The sequence below is a fragment of the Nomascus leucogenys genome, chromosome 1a, assembly GCF_006542625.1.
Source record: "Nomascus leucogenys isolate Asia chromosome 1a, Asia_NLE_v1, whole genome shotgun sequence".
Classification (NCBI taxonomy): domain Eukaryota; kingdom Metazoa; phylum Chordata; class Mammalia; order Primates; family Hylobatidae; genus Nomascus; species Nomascus leucogenys.
This window is the reverse complement of record NC_044381.1, coordinates 39,636,573-39,661,936: the sequence shown is the minus strand read 5'-3', so window position 1 is coordinate 39,661,936 and position 25,364 is coordinate 39,636,573. Positions and strand designations below refer to the sequence as shown.

Below are 25,364 nucleotides of genomic sequence, written 5' to 3'. Positions count from 1 at the left end.
GGGACTGGCAGGCAGCTCCACCTGCAGCCCTGGTGCGGGATCCACTGGGTGAAGCCAGCTGGGCTCCTGAGTCTGGTGGAGATGTGGAGAACCTTTATGTCTAGCTCAGGGATCGTAAACACACCAATCAGCACCCTGTGTCTAGCTCCAGGTTTGTGGATGCATCAACCGACCCTCTGTCTGGCTGCTCTGGTGGGGCCTTGGAGAACCTTTATGTCCATACTCTGTATCTAACTGATCTGATGGGGACGTGGAGAACCTTTATGTCTAGCTCAGGGATTGTAAACACACCAATCAGCACCCTGTCAAAACAGACCACTGGGCTCTACCAATCAGCAGGACGTGGGTGGGGCCAGATAAGAGAATAAAAGCAGGCTGCCCGAGCCAGCAGTGGCAACCCGCTCGGGTCCCCTTCCACATCGTGGAAGGTTTGTTCTTTTGCTGTTTGCAATAAATCTTGCTACTGCTTGCTTTTTGGGTCCATGCTGCTCTTATGAGCTGTAACACTCACTGTGAAGGTCTGCAGCTTCACTCCTGAAGCCAGCGAGACCACGAGCCCACCGGGAGGAACAAACAACTCCAGACGCACCGCCTTAAGAGCTGTAACACTCACTGCGAAGGTCTGCAGTTTCACTCCTGAGCCAGTGAGACCACAAACCCACCACAAGGAAGAAACTCCGAACACATCCGAACATCAGAAGGAATGAACAACTCCAGACGCGCCACCTTAAAAGTTGTAACACTGCGAGGGTTCACAGCTTCATTCTTGAAGTCAGTGAGACCAAGAACCCACCAATTCCGGACACACTATGTTGTATCAAGTTTATAAAACAAGTATACATTACATGCAATCTATTGGGTAATTTTAATTAAAGGCTTTTTGTTGTTGTTTGTTTTGAGACAGTCTTGCTCCGTCACCCAAGCAGGAGTGCAATGGTGCGATCTCGGCTTACTGCAACCTCCCCCTCCCGGGTTCAAGTGATTCTTCTGCCTCAGCCTCCTGAGTAGCTGGGATTACAGGCACCTGCCACCACGCCTGGCTAATTTTTGTATTTTTAGTAGAGATAGGGTCTCACCATGTTGACCAGGCTGGTCTTGAACTCCTGACCCCATGATCTGCCCACCTTGGCCTCCCAAAGTGCTGGGATTACAGGCGTGAGCCACCGCACCTGGCCAAAGGTTTTTTTAATATAGAAAAAGCAGAGCTGATTAGCATGAGTCCTGCTCGTGCCCTTCACAGATCCATGGCCATTGAATAGGCACAGCTGTTGATCTGGGGGCGCTTCTGGAAATAAAACCACAGCTGCTTGGAGGAACTAATTCACCTCTCAAGCCTTGGCCTAGAAAATGGAAGCCTGTTAACTAGGAAGCCTGTTAATTGATTTGGGTGGTTAAGATGGATAATTAAACAAGAAAGGATCAGAGCCTGAAGCTGAAGGCACCAGCCTCCAGGAGATCCTCCATGGTGCCAGGAGCCTGGAAAATGTGTGCAAGAGTGAGACACCAGCATTGGTGACATCACATAACCCCCACTCCTGGGGAGGTAGGGGGGAGGGTCTAGTCTTTCAACCCCCACCAAAAGAGGACCAGGAGAGCCCTCAGGCATGGAAGCATGACCTTTATGGGGCATTGTCTTCATGGCCTTAGGAATGGCCCACTCCTTTCTAGGAGCCACTGGGAGGGAGAGCACAGACAGCACTGCCACCCCTGGAAATGCTACCTAAAACCTCGATCTTAGAGGCCTGGGCCCAACCTGCTTTGTACAAGAATGCCAAGAGTGGAGGGCCTCTGAGCTCACCTCACCTGTTGGGCCATCCTGAGGATGGCACAGCCCTCTACCTGGGACATTCGCACTTAGATCCTTACAGGCAGCCAGAGGTTTTTCTAGTGAGGTCTGAAACAAAAGTACAGGGCACCAGGTAAATGCCGAGTGTATTCTCCAAGGGGACTGAAACTCTTCCATAAACATTGTACATCTGAATGTGCCTCTGGAGGAAGAAAGACCTATCAGTCTTGATCCTGGAAAAAATAATATTTTGTTCACCATGTATCCTTAGCACCTAGAACAATGCCTGCACATAGTAAGTTCTCAATGTAAATGGATGAATAAATTTAGAGAATAATAAAAAGATCCAAGAATTCCTAAGATCATAGACTCCATTAGACCCAGTGGTATTGGTAATGCCTGCCTGCATAACCTCTACCATCCAAGACTCCCAACCCCTGACAAAAACCCTCCAGATTGGCATAGCTTCTTGGTGAAAGTGTGTTTGCTGTGCAAACTTAGCGTTAGACAAATGCAATGGCCTTTCACCCGGTTCCTCAGGAAACTAGAGTGTAATGGTCAAGGCCCCAGGCTGGCACTCTACAGCACCAGGGTTCCAATCCCAGCTCTGCTCCATGCTCAGCAGCCAGGGAAAGTCACTTAGCATCTGTGACCTCTGGTTCATCTGCAATATGGGAATGCAGTGTGTCTGCGTCATAGTCTACAGAGAGGGGGCATAACTGAGTTGATACAGGTAAAGTGGTCAGAAAAGTGCCTGGTGCATAGGCAAGTGTGCAAGAAATATTACCATTTCCACCCCTAGTTCCCTTGGCATAACACAACCATGTGGAGAAGCAAGAACTCAGCACCAGAAAGACCTGGGTTCAAATTCTGCCTTTGCTTCTTACTGATGATGTGACCTCCATCAAGTTGTGCAAAGCCCGAGTGGCTGTTTCTGGCCATGTTTGTGGGGATGGTGGATAATGCACGTGGTGCACCTGGTTCACAGTACTCCCCACCAAGGCAGCCACATGACTCTTAATAGAGCCCCACAGGCATCCACTAAGTAAGTGTGGGTTGATCTGGGGATTGGGGGAAGGGGAGGTATCTCTAAACCAGTTTTGCAGGCAACTTCTTGGAGGACAGCCAATAAGGAACTGGCAAAAGAAAAAAAAGGTGCTCCAAGTTTACATTTGATAAATCTCACCGGGAATATTATTTATTTGAGATGTTCTTGACATTTCACTTCAATTTTATTCCAATGTGTTGGCCCTGCAGCCCAAGTAAAGTGGAAAAGCACCAGGCAGGGTTGAAGTCTCTGTGTCCTTTCCCTTTCCAGCCCCAGAGATACGAAGGAGCTCTTCCTGGAGTTTGGGGAGCAGAACTCAACTGGAGAAAATGCCTATAATACCTCTTCTTTACTTTTACTGTAAACCCCACTGAAAAGTTTAAAGAGCTCTAAGTCATTTTAATTCATATGATGGAGAACACCTTAGAAGCACAAAGTGGCCAGTATCTTGAAATCCTTGGATATTTTTATTAAATGTTAGCATTGTTTTCCAAGTTTGCAAATGGTTTCTAAAACAGAATGAACCATTTCACAGCCATGAACTTTGTGACACTGAACATGCAGATTTGTGATGATTGGGGGAGGCTGCCTTCCACAGCATCTCTAAAGCACTGAAGGACACAAGGATTGGAGCCAGGGGCTGACAGAACTAGAGCCCTCCAGGGCTGCCTGGATCTGCTGATTTAGGACCATCTCCTCCTGAAGTCACTGTGACTGAGCAACACGATTGCTGCAGCAACACTTCACACAGCACACAGAAGAACCAGACTTGGGCTCAGAACACCCGGCTCAACCAAAAGGGAGGGAGATTATTACTTAATCCTTATCACTAAAGTCAAAGGTAAGACTGGCTTGTTACTGCTTGATTCCATGGTAATCAACCATTTGCCCAGCCAGGAAAATCCGAAGGTTCAGAAATACATTAAAGAGGCGCTAGAGAGAGCTGCTTTCAAAGGTCACAAATACCTGCCTCTGCTTGCATTCACCAGGGCCTAAACTGGTAAACAGGATGGAATGTGGCTGTCTGCGTTTCTTTTATGCCAACAAAGTTGCAATTTCACTCTTTGGTCATGTGGAGAAGAGAATTCAAGAAACGTAAAATAAATCTGGTAAAGTTTCTAAAAGCTTAATGTCAAAAACTGCAAATTGGAAGATAAGCCTAAACATGTATTAGCTGCCCTGTCATTCTAAAAGGAAATCTGAAGCTCTTTATTATTTCTTCTGTCAAACAGCTGAGAGGACCCCATATATAAAAGTACCTCTTCTGGATATAATATGAGTCTGATGGGAGGACATTTCCTGCAGCCACTCTTGGGTGCAACATTGTTCTAATATGTAACATGCTAGCCTGGACTCTCTCCCTGCTGATAGCATACAGGCTACTGCTAAGAAATGAAGAACAAAACATGCAAATAAAAGTTTACAAAAAATAAACATAAAATAGGCCAGGTGCGGTGGCTCACACTTGTAAGCCCAGCACTTTGGGAGGCTGAGGCGGGTGGATCACCAAGTGAGGAGTTCCAGACCAGACTGGCCAACATAGTGAAACCCCGTCTCTACTAAAAATACAAAAATTAGCTGAGTGTGGTGGCAGGAATCTATAATTCCAGCTACTTGGAAGGCTGAGGCAGGAGAATCACTTGAACCTTGGAGGTGGAGGTTGCAGTGAACCAAGATCACACCACTGCACTCCAGCCTGGGGAACAGAGCTAGACTCTGTCTGAAAAATAAAGAAATATAGCCTTCAGGAAAACAATGATATTAATAACATTGGTACCCAATTAGTAAACTTAATTCATCCTCCTACGATTCTCTGAGGCTGAAAACACATATGTCTCCATCTTACAATTGGAGAAACAGGTTCAGTGATGTCACATCAACAGCCCAATCCTCACAGACATTGAATGGCAGGGCCAGGAATCTAAGCTTGGCTCCATCTCTCTCCACAACGTGCTCTGAATCCCTGCACATTCCTGTCTGCTAAACTGGTCCAGATCTCCTCTTCTTTTCTCTGCCTCAGGGCAAGTGTGCCAAAACAGACAGGCAAGTCCAGCTGCAGGCTGGACAGCATCTCCCAACAGATCACCCTCTAACATCTCAAGTTCAGTGTTTCCAAAATGTTGGGATCATCTTCCCTCCTTCCCCAGACTAAAAACTAGCTCTTCCTTGTTTTTGTTTTTGTGTTGTTTTGTTTTGTGGTGGCATGGCTCTGCTTTCAATTGCTAGGACCAGCGATTTCAGAACCTCCCTCATAGCCCTTCTCATCTAATCCATGCTCAGACTTCTTCCAAATCCTTCCTCTCCCCTCCAAGGCTGCAGCTCTGCCGGCTACTCAACTCACGCCTCCCCCTTCCCTCTGGCTTTCCCATATCCTATCTTTCGCTCTTCTGCTATACTTCCAGCCACACCTTCTCCAGATTTGTCTCCAATCACGCAACTGCCCCACTCAAAAAACTTTCAAAGTCCTTGATCTCTCCCTTTCTATACCCCCAAAAGTGTAAAGTGTTCACCCTTGCCATTTGATGTTTCCCCAATGTACCCAAAATTTCACATCCACAAATGCCCTACCATGAGTACTCCATGCGTTGGTCAAATTGAGTGGGCAACTTTTCCAGAAAACACTTTCCCGCCTCAGGACTCCTCCCCCCGTGACCGCCAGCCTGAACTGCGGTCCAGCTGCCAGGCCTTTTGCTTCCCCTGCACGTGCCCATTCTTGGCGCTCCACAGCCCTTCACCATGAATCATATTTTTGGCACCTCTATGAAAGCATCTTTCTTTTTTCTGAGAAGGAGTCTCCCTCTGTCGCCCAGGCTGGAGTGCACTGGCACGATCTTGGCTCACTGCAAGCTCCGCCTCCCAGATTCACGCCATTCTCCTGCCTCAGCCTCCCAAGCAGCTGGGACTATAGGCGCCCGCCACCACGCCCGGCTAATTTTTTTGTATTTTTTAGTAGAGACGGGGTTTCACCGTGTTGGCCAGAATGGTCTCGATCTCCTGACCTCGTGATCCGCCCGACTCGGCCTCCAAAAGTGCTGGGATTATAGGCATGAGCCACCATGAAAGCATCTTTCAGACCGGGCGCAGTGGCTCACACCTGTAATCCCAGCACTTTGGAAGGCCGGGGCGGGCAGATCACCTGAGGTCAGGAGTTTGAGACCAGCCTGACCAACATGGAGAAACCCCATGTCTACTGAAAATACAAAAAAATTAGCTGGGCTTGGTGACGGGCGCCTGTAATCCCAGCTATGGGAGGCTGAGGCAGGAGAATGGCGTGAACCCGGGAGGCGGAGGTTGCGGTGAGCCGAGATCGCCACTGCACTCCAGCAAGGGCGACAGAGCGAGACTCCACCTCAAAAAAAAAAAAAAAAAAAAAAAAAAAGAAAGAAAGCATCTTTCAAAACCTCTATCCCGTGTTATAACGATACAAATATTTTTTCCTACAGAGTAAACTGTGTTGTTCTCGTCTTCTGGAACTTTGTACATGGTGGATGTTCAGTAATATTTTGTTAATTGAATGAAATCAGTGAATTCTTCAGTCAGTGATTTGGAAATGGATACAAAGGGAAGTCAACTCCACAAAACAAAAAAGCTGAAGCCACTGGCGGACCACTTTCTCCCAAAGGAATGCAAACAAAGTGGACAACACTCAAATTTGACATTTGAACCACAACTTCATCAGTTTGACTTCAAGTTGCAGACTGTTCTGATCTGCACAGCTTCTCTCCCGAGAGTGGATGGAGGGAGCCAGAAGCCCAGACGGAAGGTTCCCAGGGCACATTTGCCCAAAGCGATGACTCCTTGGTATCTAAGCCTGAATTCACATCAAAAATGTAGCCTGGCCAACATGGCTAAACCCTGTCTCTACTAAAAATACAAAAATTAGGCCGGGCGCAGTGGCTCACACTTCTAATCCCAGCACTTTGGGAGGCCGAGGCAGGTGGATCACTTGAGGCCAGTTCGACCCTGGCTAACTTGGCAAAACCCCATCTCTACTAAAAATACAAAAATTAGCCAGGTATGGTGGCGTACGCCTGTAATCTCAGCTACTTGGGAAATTGAGGCAGGAGAATCACTTGAACCCGGGAGGCAGAGGTTGCAGTAAGCTGAGATTGCACCACTGCACACCCAGCCTGAGTGAGAGTGAGGCCCTGTCTAAAAAAAAAAACAAAAAACAAAGTACGAAAAACAAAAAACAACAACAAAAAACAGTAACTAATAGATGACACTTAGAGTTTGGTGAATTCTAATTGATTTCTAAAAAAATAAAGGAAGAGATGTGTAGTGTGGCCAAAAGAGCCCCAATCCAGGGTTCCTGAGATCCCAGCCACAGGCCAAGTCATCTCATCTTCCTCGGTCTCATGGTCCTCTTCTGTACGAGGAGGTGATAGATTAGGTGACTGTTGAGTCTCTTTCAGTTTAAAACTCAATGATTCCATGAACATTTTAACAGGAGCAATGAAAGTGACTACAATAGCAACTTTAGGTTACACCAGGCTCTGTGCTTAAACTCCTGATGTTCCCATAATGATCCCGGGTGAACTCCCTAAACTGGCTCCAGTGAGGTTCCTGCAAATCTGCAATCACCCTGTCCCTCTGGGTACAAGCTCTTCTAGGTCCGGTCTTCAGCACTAACAAGATCTTTGCAGGAATGCTGGTTTTTCATTCCGGATTTCAATGCCTGGAATGAATGTAAGTTGGGGGCCTGGCTTGAGAATCATGCTACCTGCCTGATGACATGTGATACTGAAAATGGCCAAACGCTGAACTTCCCACAAGATCACCTCAGTGTCCAGCATCTAGTCCTCCCTGTCAGCTACCCCAACAACCGGCATGCACACAAGTTCCAAGGGTACAGCACTGTAATACCCAAAGGCTAGTAAAAACCGAAGTGCCCCCAAATAGAGAAAAGCTTCAATACCTCATGATGTGTGCAGCGGAGCAGCACACAGCAGTTAAAAGGAGGTAGATGTAGATGTCCTGACATTAATGGATGTTCCTTGAATAATGTTAAATAACAAAGCAAACTACAGAAATGTGTATTGAGTGTGATCCCATTTTGTCTGCTATTATAGGCATATGTAAATATGTGTTCATGCATAAACTCATATGACTGTAAAGAAGTATCCGGAAAAATAAGCAGTAAATTATTTGCAGTGGATACCCCATGGGATATATATGGGGTGGGTTTCACTCTTCCCTTGGATTCTTTTGAATGGTTTAAATTTTTGTCAATGAGTGCAACATAATATTTCTTTAAAACCTGGTATTCACAACTATCTAGTATAACAGTACACATATTGGCCAGGCACAGTGGCTCATACCTGTAATCCTAGCATTTTGGGAGGCCAAGGTGGGCAGATTGCTTGAGCCCAGGAATTCGAGACCAGCCTGGGCAACATAACAAAACCCCATCTCTACAAAAACACAAAAATTATCCGGCATGGTGGCACATGCCTGTAGTCCCAGCTACAGGGGAGGCAGACGCAGGAGCACCAATTCACCCGGGAGGGTGAGTCTGCAGTGAGTCATTATCACACCACTGCACTCCAGCCTGGGCAACAGGGTGTGACCCTATCTCAAAATAAATAAATAAATAATACACATACCTTATGTAGCCAAAATTAGCATGCTTCTTCCAGGCCCCACCATCAAAATCTCACTATCCAAGGTCCCACTGTCTAAGTAACCTTAGACAGTGGGACCCCTCAAAACACATCTTACATTTCTCAGTCTCTCTAGGGGTGTGAAAGGTACTGACACATTTTTTAAACAATATCAGACATGACAAGCCCTTTTTTTTCTTTTTTTGAGACAGTGTCACTTGGTCGCCAGGCTGGAGTAGAGTGGCACGATCTCGGCTCACTGCAACCTCCACCTCCTGGGTTCAAGCAATTCTTCTGCCTCAGCCTCCCAAGTAGCTGGGATTACAGGCGCCCACTACCATGCCTGGCTAATTTTTGTGTTTTTAGTAGAGACGGGGTTTCACCATGTTGGCCAGGCTGGTCTCAAACTCCTGACTTTGAGTGATCCACCCGTCTCAGCCTCCCAAAGTGCTGGGATTACAGGTGTGAACCACCACGCCCAGCCAACATGCCATCTTTTTAAAATATATCCCTCGTCCTCAAAGGCAGTTCAAGCTGTGAGCCAACTATACTAGCTGTAAATTAAAGCTTAAGATTTCACCTGGGTATGTTTCTAAACTAAGAATCCTTAGGAATGTATTATTAAGAGGGGCCAGAGGCAACAGTAATGGAGTCATCACCTTCCTTAACATGTCTGCTTAATATTCAAAAATAAATGTGATCATACCACTTGTTTACACGAATTACCTCCCCATACTGTGGGACCAAAGCCAGACAGCCTGCCAGTAAGAAAAGGAATCTAGATTGCGGGATGCAGGGCGGAGAAAAGTTTTTAAAAATGGAGAAATGCATTCCAAACCCAAGTAGCAGGGTTGTATTTGTTCAGGTCAGCTCTGAGCATCATGCGTCTTTTTTTTTTTTTTTTTTTTTTTTAGACAAAGTCCCGCTCTTGTCGCCCAGGCTGGAGTGCAATGACGCGATCTCGGCTCACTGCAACCTCTGCGTCCCGGGTTCAAGCGATTCTCCTTCCTCAGCCTCCTGAGTAGCTGGGATTACAGGCGCCTGCCACCACACCCAGCTAATTTTTGTATTTTTAGTAGAGACGGGGTTTCACCATGTTGATCAGGCTGGTCTCGAACTCCTGACCTCAGGCGATCCACCCGCCTTGGCCTCCCAAAGTGCTGGGATGACAGGCGTGAGCCTATGCGCCCGGTCCATCATGTGTCATTTTTATAGTGTACATAAATGCAGGGAATGTTAGTAAGATAAATCTGAAAACCCAGTTACACTTCAGTTAAAAGTGTGGATCAGTTAGCTAGAAAATACCTGCGCACGGCTGTGCACTTTGGGAGGCCAAGGCATTACCTGAGGTCGGGAGTTCGAGACCAGCTTGACCAACATGGAGAAACCCTGTCTCTACTAAAAAAAATACAAAATTAGCTGGGCATGGTGGCACATGCCTGTAATCCCAGCTACTCGGGAGACTGAGGCAGGAGAATCGCTTGAATCCGGGAGGCAGAGGTTGCGGTGAGCCAAGATCGCACCATTGCACTCCAGCCTGCGCAACAAGAGCAAAATTCCATCTCAAAAAAAAAAAAAGAAAAGAAAAGAAAAAGGAAATGCCTGTGCACACCAACACAAACGAAAGGATGTTGTGTGACTTACAAAAAACCTCACAAGAAGGGGTCCTTTGAGTCTCTACTCCCCTTGACCCCTTGCCACTCGCAATGTGATAAGCAGACAAACAGTAACTGATGGGCAGCACCCACCACAGGAGAACTTCTTAGAAATGCAGAATCTCAGGACCTGTCCTCCCAGAGCTATGGAAGGAGGGCACACATCTTACCAAGATCCCCAAATGATTCCTGTGCCCGGTGACGTTCGAGATGCACTCCATAGCGCATTCAGAACCATTCTACAAACAACTTTTGAGCTTTCCACTAATTGGGTGGAGGCTGCACACACCATCATTGCAAATGGATAGGGGTTTTGAAGCCCTGGCTGTTTCCTGTTTCTGACACAGCATGGCAACTGTCCCAGCAAGGGGCAGCCCACGTGAGCTCCTTTGCACACAAGCCCTGCTGCTCCTAAAGGCTCTGGACACACAGGAGACCTCCCAGCCTGCTTGTGGGGTTGGGGGCGGGGGCACTCGCTCCTAACAGGTCTTGTTTCAGGTCAGAGATACTGGATTAGAAACCTAACTTGGGTCCCTAACTGCAGAAAGAGTGAAGGAGGACAAAGAAGAAATGGGGAAGGAAGGCACCTGAGCTAGCACTTTCCTGTCTGAGGCTAGGGCGGGTATGACGGGCAGGCCAGGTGCCCGCACTTGGCCGGCTGAGAGGGGTACGAGGCAAGCTGCTCAGGGCAGAGGAGAGGAATGCAGGATGGAATCAGGTGTGCACCTGCGAGACGGATCCCCAGGTGGGCCCCTCCAAGGTGAGTGAGGCTGAGCCAGCTTCTGGAGAGAGGGGCTACCAGGCAGAGAGCGAGAAAGGCGCTCTGACATCAGACGGACAGACAGAGGCTGACGGCAAGAGCACCAGAGGACCCAACGTCAGCCCGCCAGGCAGGCTCCCCAGGCAAACAGACAGGACGGGACCCACCGCCCGAGGCCCGACTCACAGGTGCGCGATGCCCGCCTTGCGCACCGCCGAGGAGATGGCTTTGACTGCTGTGCAGAGCGAGTTGAGCAGCTGGGTCAGCTCGCCCGTGCCGCGGGCCTTCCTGCCCTCCTCCATGACGAAGCGGGTCAGGGTGTTGACGTCCGTGTCGAAGGGCGCCTGGTCAGCCATGCTCGAGCCGGGCCGCGCGCGGGGCTGCAGGTGCAAGCGGCAGGTGTGGGGTTGCAGGCCCGGGCGGCAAGAGAGGGCAGTAGGCACTGGCCGCAGGTGCGGAGCTGCAGGTGCGGGCCGCGGGACCTGGCGGGAGGACTGATAGACCGACTGCCGCCCCGAGTGTCCGCAGCGCTCGCGGTGCAACTGGGCCAGGCCAGACGCCGGCGGGTGAATCGCGGAAACCTTTAGACGCGGGTCTGCCCCCGCCCCCGGGAACACTCTTGCGCCCCGCCTACCCCGCGGACCAGACCGCGGCTCCGCCGACTCGGATCTTCAGACAAGGTCGGGGATCCTCCCTGCGGTCTCCCAACCCCCGCCCCCACGCTCCCTGCCGCCCCCTAGACTTCCTGGGCTGTCGCCCCCCCACCCACACACACACCCCTCCGTGCCCTCCACCCGCACTGTGGAGCGGGAATCGGGCCATCGGACTCTGCCAGAGAGAAAGCTATGACTGTTTCCTCCAAAATCATAAAACGGAAGTTCAGAAACGTTAAGTAACTTGCTCAATGCCACCAGCTAGGCACCGAAACCCGCAGCCAGCCCACATGGCCTGGCTTTAGCTCTGCAGCTCCTGCCCCAAGTGGCTGCCTGCCCCCGGCCCCCTGCCCAAGCCCTGTCCACTCTGCCTGGCCTGTCACCTGGCCCTTCCGTCCCCGCTAGAAGACACAGAGTCCCCGTTTCTCACCCATCTGAGGGCCCACGTCTGAATCCTTAATCCAGGCCTCTTCTCAAGATTCCTAGAATTTAAGAGCTATTGAGTGAGTTTCCAAAATGTGAGTCTCGCCCGGAAGTTTCCCGGAAAACGGTCGCTGACACAGAGTCCCCGGCTACCACACAAAGGCCAGAGGGCTCCACCGCCCGCATCCTGACCCCCTGGTAGCCACAATGCTGCAATTGATGTGCTGATTCACGGAACAACACCTATTGAGCACCTGCTGTGCTGAACACTGTCCTATCTTCCAGGGGTGGAGCCTGATCAAAACAGACAAAACTCCTGCCCTCTTCCAGTGTACGTTTTCACAGAGAAACAGTAAAAATAAATACATAAACAATAGATTAGTTTGTTACATAAGCCATAAGTACCATAGAGAAAAACGAAATAGAAAAGGAAGACAGGGTATGTGGAGGGGAGAAGAGGGTGAGCAGAGGCCTCAGTAAAAGCTTCTCTGAGAAAGGGATATGTGAGCAAAGAAGTGAAGGATGTGACGCGCCAGTGGAGATGGGAAGGAGAGCGGTTTACTCACTGGGAGAGCCAGTGCACAGGCCCTGGGATAGGAGAGCATGTGTCAGGTTCAGGGAATGGCCAGGAGACCAGTGGCGCTGAAATAGAGCTAGCAAGGGGCAGAGGTGGAGGAGATAAGGCCAGCGGGAGGATGCAGGGGTGAGGTCTAGAGGGCCAAGTGAGGTTTGACTTTGACTAGGAGGAACCCACTGGAGAGTTTGGAGGAGAAGAGAGGCATGGTCTACCCTGTGTCTTCATACTCCGGCTACTGTGTGAAGATCAGACTGAAGACAGTGCCCTCCAGGTTACTAGGAGATAGTGAGCCAGGTGTTAGCAGTGGAGATGGTGGATTCTGGACATATTTTGAAGGTAGAGCTGATGGGATTCGTTGACAGTTGAGATATGTGAGAGACAGGACTCTCGGATGATTCTAAGGTTTGAAGCCTGAGAAACTAGAAGAATGCGGTTGTCCTCAACTACGATGGGGAACACCAAGAGGGGCGTGTGCTGGACGCAGGACTGACAATTAGGAGCTAAGAGTGGGACCTGCTAAGTTTGAAATGCCTTCTAGACATCCAAGGCAATGTCAAATAGACAGATTTATGTATCTGGAGTTCAGAGGAGAGATCCATGCTGCAGGTATAAATTGGAAAAGCCAACTGGAAAAAACAACCAAAAACCAAGAGATGTGATGTCTGGGAAGCCAGATGAAGAAGGTAAGTCAAGCTGGGCTGACCCATGTGCCAAGTGGTGCGGATCTTGTCCTGACAAGATCTGAAAATTGACTGCTGGATTCATCATGGAGACCTGGGGTGCAGATTCCTGTGCCCAGGGTTGTCAGATGCGGCAGCATTGGATGAGGGAAGGTGGTGGTACCACCAGGAAAGACAGCAACTGTCTCCTCAAAGCCCCAGAGGGGACTCAGATGCCTGGCAAAAAGAGCTGATCCTTTAAGGGTCTTATTTAACTCTTTGTTCCTCAGACAAGTTTTTAGGAAAAACCCTGTGTTTAAAAAAAAAAAATAGTAAGAGAAATACATCCTTAAACATAAAAACTCAAACAGTCCAGGCTCGCTGGCTCACACCTGTAATCCCAGCACTTCACTTTGGGAGGCCGAGGCAGGCAGATCACCTGAGATTGGGAGTTCGAGACCAGCCTGACCAACATGGAGAAACCCCGTCTCTACTAAAAGTACAAAAATTAGCTGGGCATGGTGGTGCGTGCCTGTAATTCCAGCTACTCAGGAGGCTGAGGCAGGAGAGTCACTTGAATCTGGGAGGCGGAGGTTGCAGTGAGCAGAGATCACGCCATTGCACTCCAGCCTGGGCATCAAGAGCAAAACTCCATCTCAAAAAAAAAAAAAAAAAAAAGAAAAACTGGAGGCTGAGGCGGGCAGATCTTGAGGTCAGGAGTTCAAGACCAGCCTGGCCAACATGGTGAAACCCATCTCTACTAAAATAAAAAATTAGCCGGGCATGGTGGTGTGCACCTGTAATTCCAGCTACTCAGGAGGCTGAGGCAGGAGAATTGCTTGAACCCAGGAGACAGAAGTTGCAGTGAGTCAAGATTCTGCCACTGCACTCCAGCCTGGGCAACAGAGTGAGATTCAATCTAAAAAAAAAAAAAAAAAAAAACAACAACAACAACAAAAAAAAACCCTGAAATGTGATGACTAGTATTTTTGGCATAGTAACTAGTTACTAGGGGAGAGCTAGAGCTAGTAACTAGGGGAGTGTGCCCCTTTACCTGCCAGACTCTCAGTCCCTCAGGATCTTGGATTGGCTAGGACCATAAGTCATCTAGTCCAGGCAGCCCTCATTGGACACCATCCCTGATAAGAGGTGAAGAGCTTGGGATCTGCATTAAGCAAACTTGTTTGAATCCCAGCTCCAGCCCCCAGCAGCCAGAGATCTCGGGCCAGTTACCTAATCTCTGTAAACCCAGTTTGTTCATCCATATAGTGGAATAATGGTTCCATCTGGCAGTGGTGTCATCAGGCTGAAATGAGATGGCATTGGCAGAGTGCTTAGCTCAGAGCTCCACACAGGGGACACACTGAATACATGGAGGAGACCCCTGTCTAGCTCAGTCACTTCTGCCTGTCACCCACGATGATGGGCAGCTCATCGCCTACAAGGCAAGCCATTCCCCTTGGGACTAGGCCACGTCACATGGTGGTGAAGTGCACAGACTCTGGGGCTGCATGGCCTGGGTCCAAATCCTGGCCTGGCCAGCTACTGGCTGTGCAAGCCTGTGCAATTGGCTAAACCTCGCCAAGCAACCATTGGCTCATCTGTAAACTGGGGCTAATGATTGTAGCCACCTCATAGGGTTGCTGGGAGAATTATACAGGCAGTTCTGGTAGTGTTTAAGAACAACGTCCAGCATGTAGTAAGTACACAGTATATAAGTGTTTGCTTCGTCAACTGTTGTTTTCATGTGAACAGAAGCAAGAAAGTTCCCTGGCCATCAAAAGGGGCTGGAGGGATGTGGAAATTGGCAGCTGAGCCTGTATTTGCCTGGTGCACAGTGATATCCCCTCCATCATATTGGTCGATTGTGACTCGCTATTTTCTGGGTCAAGATGCATAGAGCCCATCACCCAGGTGTTAGCCAGAGACAGAGGAAGGTGGCCACCTCACATGGGTTCCTGGCCTGTGGGATTGGCCCCTCCCTCCTCCACCCACCACCCTCGCAGAGTTGCTTCTTGCCACACACTCCAACTTCACACGGGATTGCAGATTCAAGTGATGTGAGCAATATTACCACGTGTGTGTAACACTCGAAATCCTGCGAAGAATCAATGCTCATGCATTTCCTCACCCGGCTCCCATGATGGGGTTCTGTTGGAGGCAGGCAGTGGAGAAGTAACAGTCTGGACAGTCCCTGCCCCTACACCAGCCGCCCTCAACCCAGGGCTCTGCTGCTTACTTTCCCCTCTGCAGGGGCGGTTAGTGCCACAGGAAAGAAAAACAGGCCAGGCACAGTGCACACACCTGTAATCCCAATGCACTGGGTGGCTGAGGCAGATGGACCACTTGAGCCCAGGAATTTTAAAAGCAGCCCGGACAACATAAGGAAAACACTGTCTCTAAAAAAATTTAAGAATTACCCAGGGGTGGTGGCGCATGCCTGTAGTCTCAGCTACTGGAGAGGCTGAAGGAGGAGGATCACTTGAGCCCAGGAGGTCGAGGCTGCGGTGAGCCGTGATCACAGCACTGCACTCCAGCCTAGGCAATAGAGCGAGAGTGTGTCTCTAACAAAAAGACAAAAAGAAAAACAAAAGCCAAGTGGTGCATGTGGGAGGGATTGCAGTAGCGTCGTCCTTCCTTAAGCACCTCCCCCAGCTCCTGTGGCCCCGGGGGCCTGGTGTGGAAACTAAACAGCAAACATCTATTTAGCACTCTAAGGGTGCGGCACTTGCCCAGGACTTCAGAAGCAGCCTTTAATCAATCCAGAACCACTCTGGGGTGGCTTCTAATCAAACCCCTGTCTTTACAGATGAAGGGACTGAGGCTCTTCTTTCTTTTTCTTTTTCTTTTTCTTTTTTTTTTTTTTTGAGATAGAGTCTCACTCTGTCATCCAGGCTGGAGTGCAGTGGCACGATCTTGGCTCACTGCAAGCTCCGCCTCCCAGGTTCACGCTATTCTCCTGCCTCAGCCTCCTGAGTAGCTGGGACTAAAGGCGCCCGCCACCTCGCCCGGCTAATTTTTTGTATCTTTAGTAGAGACGGGGGTTTCACTGTTTTAGCCAGGATGGTCTCAGTCTCCTGACCTCATGATCCGCCTGCTTCAGCCTCCCAAAGTGCTGGGATTACAGGCATGAGCCACCGCCCCGGCCCAATTTTTGTATTTTTAGTAGAGATGGGGTTTCACCATGTTGGTCAGGCTGGTCTCAAACTCCCGACCTCGGGTGATCTGCCCGCCTCGGCCTCCCAAAGTGCTGGGATTACAGATGTGAGCCAACGCGCTCGGCCAACAAGGTCAAATAACTTGTCCAAGGCCTGCAGCCAGGCAGGAAGTGACAGAACCAAGACTCAAACCCTCATCTGTCTGACTCCAAACCCCATATTCCCACTGACTTGCTGGTTCTCTCATAAGTGGCAATTTCCCTCCACGTCACGCCTCCAGGGACAGGCGAGACCCCAGCCTGGGCAACAGAGCTCTGTACTCTAGAGCTATTTCTGGGCCCATGTTCATTCATTCTTTCACTCAACAAATAGTTTTTGAACACCTGCTGTAGGCCAAAACCATACCACACCCTGAGGTTGCAGTGGTGAACAGGACAGACACAGCTCAGTCCACTTGAGGTTTATATTCTTTGTGGGAGAGATAAGAAACAAAATCATTTAGCCAACAAAGACACAAAACTGTTTCAGGGAGCAGAGTGCTATGAAGACCGTAAAGCAGGATAATGAGGTAAAAACTCAAGGCATTTCTTAGGAAATGACTTTTGATCAGAGACTGAACAACAGAAAGGAATGGGGCAAATGAAGAGCTCATAGAAGAACATACAGAAGAACAAGCAAGGCTACGGCAGGTGCAAAGACCCTGGTGCATTCAAGGATCAGCCGGGAGAAGGCCAGTGTGGCCTGAAGGGCCAGTGAGGGAAGAACCACAGGAGATAAAGTTGGAAAGAGAGGCGAGGGCAGATTATGAAAGGCCTCACAGCAAGTTGCTCAGGTTCTATTCATGCAGCAAGAAGACAGGGTAGGCCAGGCGCAGTGGCTCACGCCTGTAATCCCAGCGCTTTGAGAGGCCAAGGTGGGCAGATCACGAGGTCAGGAGATCAAGACCATCCTGGCTAACACAGTGAAACCCCGTCTCTACTAAAAATACAAAAAAATTAGCCAGGCATGGTGGCAGGCGCCTGTAGTCCCAGCTACTCAGGAGGCTGAGGCAGGAGAATGGCATGAATCCGGGAGGCAGAGCTTGCAGTGAGCTGAGCTCTCGCCACTGCACTCCAGCCTGGGTGACAGAGCGAGACTTCGTCTCAAAAAAAAAAAAAAGACAGGAGGGTTTTAAGCTGGGGAGCGACATGACTTACTAAACGGTGTGAGAATGGGCCGTAGGTGGTCAAGAGCAGAAGCCAGGAGACCCAGCAGAAGGAGTCTGACCCAACCTCTACTTGATTTACAGTCAAATATGTGAAACCTGCTGTCATATTCCCCATACATCTTTTCTTCTCCAGTTAAATATTTTCAGCTCCTCCAGCTGCTCCTCATATGGCAAGATTTTGAAGTTCTTCCCTTCCCATTCTAGACCCGGTGGCCCCTTGAAGCTCCTTATAACCCCATGCTCTATTTCCACGATTCCACCCATCTGCTCCACCTCATGTTCCAGGGGTCCTCTCTCCTAGGAAACTAGCTGTATTTTCTCCTCCCTGCTGATAACATTAGGAACAGGCTGATGATTGCAGCAGCAGGATGGGGCAGAGGGCAACTGAACCATGATGCAGTTGTAGTAAAGAGCTCAGCCAGCCCTGCAGGGAGCTCTGAAGCTAAGATGACTCTGCAGAGCTGTCCTGAGTTGGGGCAAAAAGGCCTGGAAATTAAACCTCCAGGCCAACATGTCATGGGCTATCGGCTGTCCTGGGAAGGGGTATGATGTGGGAGAGGTAGCTGTCATCAGCAGAGGCAGTTCCAAAAAGGACGACGCTGAGCACTGCCCGCTGGCAGCAGTCCCAAGAGCTGGGAGCCCCTTCTTTGTCCTTAATGAGGAGCTGCATGGCGTCCCACAGTACCTGCCATCATCAGCAAGGAAGGCCAGAAACTGCGGGGAAGCAGTCTGTCTCTGCATCTCTCGGCTTTCCTTTCCTCTGTGTGGCATGACTCTCAGACTCTCTCTCCAGAACTGTGCTCAGTCAGTCCAGCTTCCTTTCCCTCTAGTTCCAGCAAAAATCCAGTGTGGAACTCTTCCTGGTCCAGAGAGGTGACCATTCCCTGGCCAAGAATTGTTATAGTGATAGCACAGACCTCCTCCAATTTATAAAAGGTGTAAGTAATTACACACATTAGTGCTCTGTTACACGGATTCACTGAAATCATGGAAGTTGGGATACACCCAATACACAGTGGCTGCAGCAGGTATGGAGGGATGGTAGCCAGGGTGGAGCATTCTGGAGCTGACGGAGCATAAAATGGCATGAGAGGCCGGGAGCAGTGGCTCACGCCTGTAATCCCAGCACTTTGGGAGGCCGAGGCAGGCAGATCACGAGGTCAGGAGATCGAGACCATCCTGGCTAACACGGTGAAACCCCATCTCTACCAAAAATACAAAAAATTAGCTGGGTGTGGTGGCGGGTGCCTGTAGTCCCAGCTACTTGGGAGGCTGAGGCAGGAGAATGGTGTGAACCCGGGAGGCAGAGCTTGCAGTGAGCTGAGATTCCACCACTGCACTCCAGCCTGGGTGACAGAGCAAGACTCCATCAAAAAAAAAAAAAATAGCATGAGAAAGCTGAAGTGAGTGTGTAACCCAGAGCGACGAAGTGGAGTGTGTTGGTGACAGAAGAGTCAGTGTGCCCCGAGAGCTGGTGGGCGAGGCCACAGAGGGAGGGTGCCAATGCGGGAGGGAGGTGTGCTCTGCCCTCTTGACCATGGCTTCCTGGGGCCTCCATTACCTGTCCACAATGCTTATGGAAACGGAGGCTAAAAAGTTACAGCGATTTGACACAGTAAATATATGTCTATGGAATCTAATAATAAAAAACCGGGAGATATATTCTACATGTCTTTTTAATTCTATTTTTCTAGAAATTCATTCTTTGTTGTATTTTACAAAAGCAGTGACCTGTGATGGGTTGGGAATGTTTCGGAAACTGGTCCTTCACTGCAGACGGTTTGAGACGCACTCCTCAGGATGCCAGGGGCCCATCCAAGTTTCTTTTTTGTTTTTTTTTTTTTTTAGACGGAGTTTCACTCTGTCGCCCAGGCTGGAGTGCAATGGCGCGATCTCAGCTCACTGCAAGCTCCGCCTGCTGGGTTCATGCCATTCTCCTGCCTCAGCCTCCCGAGCTGCTGGGACTATAGGTGCTCACCACCACGCCCGGCTAATTTTTTGTATTTTTAGTAGACATGGGGTTTCACCGTGTTAGCCAGGATGGTCTCCATCTCCTGACCTCGTGATCTGCCTGCCTCGGCCTCCCAAAGTGCTGGGATTACAGGCGTGATCCCAGCCTGTACAGGCCAAGGCCCATCCAAGTTTTCTAACAGATGTCATCCCAGGCATCTGCTTCTCCCAAAGGAGCACCTAGAGGAGCCTGCAGGGGACAGAAACAGAGAGCCACCATCTGGGTGGGAGCCAGTTGAGGTCTGACCTGCACTAAGGCTGGTGGGAGTGAAGACCCCTGGAAGGAGGGCCCAGGGCAGGGGTTTCCTTTTCCACCAGCGCCTTAACGACATGAGGGCTTCTGTGTGAAAGGAAAGTTACAATGAATTGGGCTTATAGGCTCTAACCTACTCAAAGGTGCCTCCCCTAACCTCAGATACACATATGGAATAAATCTTGGATTCCAAGCACAGTATGTGGGCTGGATGGCATTGCCACTCCTGATACAACCTCAGCATAAACCCTGCCTTCCTGAACCTCTACGTCCCATCAGGGCACTTTCCTTCTGCCTACGAAACAGCTCTTCCACCTCCCTCCTCCTTGCCAGCCCCCTTCTCCTCCCTCCCATCTCTGCCCTCATGCTGAATGACTCCCGAAGGCCAGAGGGTAATTCCAAAGTAACTGAGATCTCACCACTCCCTCACTCCCAAACCTCTCTTGACTGCCCATTGTCTGGGAACAAACAGCCCTTGAGCAGGGCATTTAAGGCCCAGTTCATGTCATCCCCACCCCACATTTCACCCTGAACACCACCTCTCCTACCGCTCCCCTGCCCCAGCTGTCCTGCTGAGTGTTCCAGAGTCACTTTTGCACTTTTGTTTGTCTTTCCTGCACAGCTCACTCTGTGACTATGAATTTGTACCTGTAGAGTTGGGCAAATTCTGCAAGACCACTGCCCTGAACCCGAGGCGGGGTAGGGAAATCTTCACCACTCACTCACTCTAGGGCTGGGTGCCCGCCTCCAGCCTAGTTTCCATGCAATGCTTCACTTGGGGGTTCAGTCTTAGCAAAGGAAAGGAAAGGTCAGGAAAGGGCACGAAGAAGCTTCCATCTGCTGGGTTTCTTGCCTATGTCCTCAGTGCCTTTCATCTGATTTAATTCCTGTGTCAACCTACTGAGGAGGTGTTTAGCCACCTTTGCAGTGGAGGAAACAAAAGCTTAAGCAGCTTTACTCTTGTGCCCGAGGTCACACAGTAGGAACTGGCAGAGCCAGGATTTGAACCTAGGCCTCTCTGATTCCGAAACCTGCTTGTAGGTACTAAACATATTGCTTCTTTTTCATCAGATGAGACTGAAAAAGAGAACACCCATATTCCAGGACTGGCTCTGCTAGAAACCAGCTCACTTTAGGAAGGTCATTTCATCTTGCTGGCCAAGCTTCCTCATCTGTAAAATAAGGAGGTAAATGTTTTGCCAAATTCCTTCTTTCTCTTGCATTCTTTTGCTCTGAGCAATAATAATAGCTCACATTTGTTAAGGCTTATTACACGCCTAGCATCAAGCTAAGAGCACTTTTATATGAATTATCTCATTTGGTCCCACCACACCCTTATGATTAAGTGCAGTTAGCACTCCGCTTTGGCAAATGAGGAACCTGTGGTTTGGCAAAGCTCAGCAGCATTTCCGAGGTCACACAGTTGAGAAGCAGGGGAAGGACATTCTAGTTCAGATGCACTGGCTCTGGGGTCCACACTCTTATTAGCCTGCCTGGCTTCCACAACCTCAGAGTGCAGTCCTGGCTGCTTCCTCCATCTGGGGGAAACAGTTCAGCCCACCTTGAGCTGACTTGTCCAGGGTAATTCCTGGCCACCAGGCAGGCCTCTGAAGGCTGGGTTCCCCAGGGCTGGGTCAGCTACCCTCCTGTGGGCTCTCACTGCCCACAGACTCTTAGGGCAGGAACTACCATGTGTCTCCAGGGCATAGACAACACATTGTGTTGCAAAAGGAAAAGGCTTTCTCTGAGAGCAGCCCTTGCTGGGGAAACATTAAACGGAGGGCTGCTGTGTTTCACCTCTACTGGTTCCAACCGGCTAAAGTAGCCCAGGATCTCACTAATGACTTTTGTGACCAGCGAAAGTGCAGTGGCGTGATCTCAGCTCGCTGCAACCTCCGCCTCCTGGATTCAAGCGATTCTCCTGCCTCAGCCTCCTGAATAGCTGGGATCAGAGGCACGTGCCACCACCATTAGCTCAGCTAATTTTTTGTATTTTTAGTAGAGATGGGTTTCCACCGTGTTAGCCAGGCTGATCTTGATCGCCTGACCTCGTGATCCACCCGCCTCGGCCTCTCAAAGTGCTGGGATTACAGGCATGAGCCACTGCGCCCAGCGTATGCGGCTTTTCTTAACCAAGCTAACTGAGACTTAAAGGCCTCATTCTGTCCTACCCAGGTTGCATGTTGCCAATCCTTAATTAGCATAACCACTGAGAAAAACCATTTTTTTCTAATTATTTAAAATAATAATTAAAAAAAAGCAACACCACCACCAAAATCAAAACCCTAAGTTTTTGCCTCCCAGAAAACATGTCAGTGAATTTCTTCACCGGTATATTCCCTTGTCTGGCCAGTAAATCAACTCAGCATTGTTATTATCACTATTATTACTGCTATAATATGTATTTATGTAGGGTTCTGATGGTATTTGTTTTATTCTTTGGCAACACATAATAAGTTTAATAAATATTTGTCTGGCCAGGCAAGGTGGCACACTCCTGTAATCCCAGCACTTTGGGAGGGCCAAGGTGAGAAATGTCAGGCCTCTGAGCCCATGCTAAGCCATCATATCCCCTGTGACCTCCATGTGTACATCCAGATGGCGTGAAGCTACTGAAGATCCACAAAAGAAGTGAAAATAGCCTTAACTGATGACATTCCACCATAGTGATTTGTTTCTGCCCCACCCTAACTGATCAATGTACTTTGTAATCTCCCCCACCCTTAAGAAGGTTCTTTGTAATTCTCCCCACCCTTGAGAATGTACTTTGTGAGATCCACCCCTTGCCCTCAAAACATTGCTCCTAACTCCACCGCCTATCCCAAAACCTGTAAGAACTAATGATAATCCAACCTCCATTTGTTGACTCCTTTTTCGGACTCAGCCCGCCTGCACCCAGGTGAAATAACAGCCTTGTTGCTCACACAAAGCCTGCTTGGTGGTCTCTTCACATGGACACGCGTGACAAGAAAATCACTTGAAACCAGGAGTTCAAGACCAGCCTGGGCAATATATCAAGACCCTGTCTTTTTGAAAAAAAATTAAAAATTAGCTTGATGTTGTGGTGCACACCTGTAGTACCAGCTACTTGGGAGGCTGAGGTGGGGGGATCACTTGATCCCAAGAGGTCAAGATTGCAGTGAGTCATGATTAAGCCATGCAATCCAGCCTGGGTGACACTGCTCTTCTCAAACCACCAACCCCCTACCTCCTACTTGACAGATTAAATACAGTCCTTAGGTAGGAGCCCTTTGACTTCTCCTGCCTGGCTAGAAGTCTCATGACATCTGCTTCGCACCCAATCTGCTTCCTTCCTCCTAAGACAATCCCTGCCTCTGAGCTTTGATGGCATCCGTCTGACTTCTTAGTGAGCCTTGCCCGATGTCCACCTGGCTCCTTCTTGAATATTCAACTACATCCTCTCACCGGATCTGTCTCACAGACCAATATGCTTAAGTCTCTCACTTCTTAAAAGAAAAGTATAAACCTTCCCTTGGCCCTCTTACTCTTCTTCAGCTACCATTTTACAGTCAAATCTCTTGAGAAAATGGAAAACAAAAGTCAGTGAGGGCTGGACACAGTGGCTCATGCCTGTAATCCCAGCACTTTGGGAGGTCGAGGTGGGCGGATCATGAGGTCAGGAGTTCGAGACCAGACTGGCCAACGTGGTGAAACCCCGTCTCTACTAAAAATACAAAAATTGGCCAGGCACAGTGGCTCATGCCTGTAATCCTAGCACTTTGGGAGACCAAGGTGGGCATCAGGAGATCGTGACCAGCCTGGATAACATGGTGAAACGCCTGTCTCTACTAAAAATACAAAAAAAAAAAAATATTAGCCGGGTGTGGTGGCGGGCACCTGTAGTCCCAGCTATTCGGGAGGCTGAGGCAGGAGAGTGGTGTGAACCCAGGAGGCAGAACTTGCAGTGAGCCAAGATCGCGCCACTGCACTCCAGCCTGGGAGACAGAGCGAGACTCCATCTCAAAAAAAAAAAAAAAAAAAAAAAAATTAGCAGGGCATGGTGGTGGGCCCCTACAATTCCAGCTATTCAGGAGGCTGAGGCAGAAGAATCACTTGAACCCAGGAGGTGGAGGCTGCAGTGAGCAGAGATCACACCACTGCACTCCAGCCTGGGCAACAGAGCAAGACTCTGTCTCAAAAAAAAAAAAAAAAAAAAGTCAGTGAGTACAAAAACTCCCTCTGTTTCCTCTTGCCACTCCCAGGCAGCTTTGACCTCTGTGGCCCATTGAAAGGATGTTTGCCAGGGTCACTGATGACTTCCATGTTGCTAAATGCAACAGACACTTTCCAGTACCCCTCCTGACTTCTCAGGGCATCAGACACTGTGGGCTACTCCGTTTTTCTTGCCACACTCCTTTGGTTTTTTGTCCCACACACTCCTGCTCTGCCTTTAGCTCTCTGGGGTTCTTCATGGACTCTCTGGCTGGGCAGTCTTCCCCAGCCAGCCCATGGCTTTAATTACCATTTGTTTTCTAATGGCTGTGAAACTGACATCGCCAGCTCAGCTCTCCCCTTGGAGCTGCAAATCCCTATATCCAGCTGCTTCTTGATTTCTGTATCTCGATGTCTCAAAGGTCACGTCAAACACAAGACTAAATTCATGGTCTTCCCTGACCTTCCACACCAAGCCAGATCTTTGTCCAATATTTTATTTCTTGGGTGATGACATTACCAATCAGCCAGAAGTCTAGGATTTTTCTTTGACAGCCCCCCTCACCCTCCATATCCAGCTCACCCCCAGGTTTCTCCTTCATTCCCTGCCCCCCGCTCCATATTCAGCCCACCCCACCCCCCATCATTTGTGTTTTCCTGATGTCTTTGAACAGGTCCAGTTCTCCCTTCTCCTCTGGCACCATTCCAGCCCAAGCTGTCGGTCATACTCCTCTTAGACTATAGCAGAGGCCTCCTTGTGGCTCTTTCATATCTACCCTACACTCTCCAGCCCATTCTCTTTGCTGCAGCCAAAGCAACATTTTGAAATAGCTGAGAACACACACACACACACATTTAAAACACCTCCATGACTTTGGTTGTGTGTGTGTTTTGAATAAGGGCTAAAATATTAACTCTGGCCTACAGACCCTGCACCATCTGGCCCTCCAGCCTCTCCAGTGTCATCTTCCATGTCCCACCAGCAGCCCCTGCTTCCCTGTTTCTGCTCCAGCCACATGGCGCCCTCCCTGTGCAGGGCCTTTGCATGGTGTTCTGAGTGCACTGCCCTGGCCACCGCCCTTTGCTTGGCTTGGGTTGCGTCTACGTTTGTGTTTTCAGCAAAGCGTCCCCTGGCTCCCATGCAAGCCAGTTCTCATTCCTTACATAAGCCAGTTTTCTTCTTTTAGAGCCCTGATGCCAGTTTGCGAAACACACTCGCTAATGTAGGGATCCGAGTGATGGACTGATGTCTCTCTCCTTCCAGCAGGCTGTTCACTCTCTGAGAGTGGGGGTATGTATTCTGCTCACTCTTTTATCCCAAGGTGTTCTTAACATGGCACCCCAAAGAATATAGGCCCTCAGGAAATATTTGTCAAATGGTGACTGAAGTGGGGAGAGA

The 25,364-nt window shown here is 49.4% G+C and overlaps 1 protein-coding gene across 2 annotated transcripts in view; it reads right to left on the bottom strand.

Annotated features, from left to right (window-relative positions):
* Positions 1–11,561, bottom strand: part of FBP1 (fructose-bisphosphatase 1) — a 38,350-nt gene extending 26,789 nt beyond the window's left edge. For both annotated transcript variants that reach the window (XM_030800898.1, XM_030800935.1), the window contains exon 1: positions 11,039–11,561. In XM_030800898.1, the coding sequence (XP_030656758.1) occupies positions 11,039–11,208 (170 nt within the window). In that variant the 5' untranslated portion in view covers positions 11,209–11,561. The remainder of the gene's footprint in view (positions 1–11,038) is intronic.
* Positions 11,562–25,364: the final 13,803 nt, after the last annotated feature.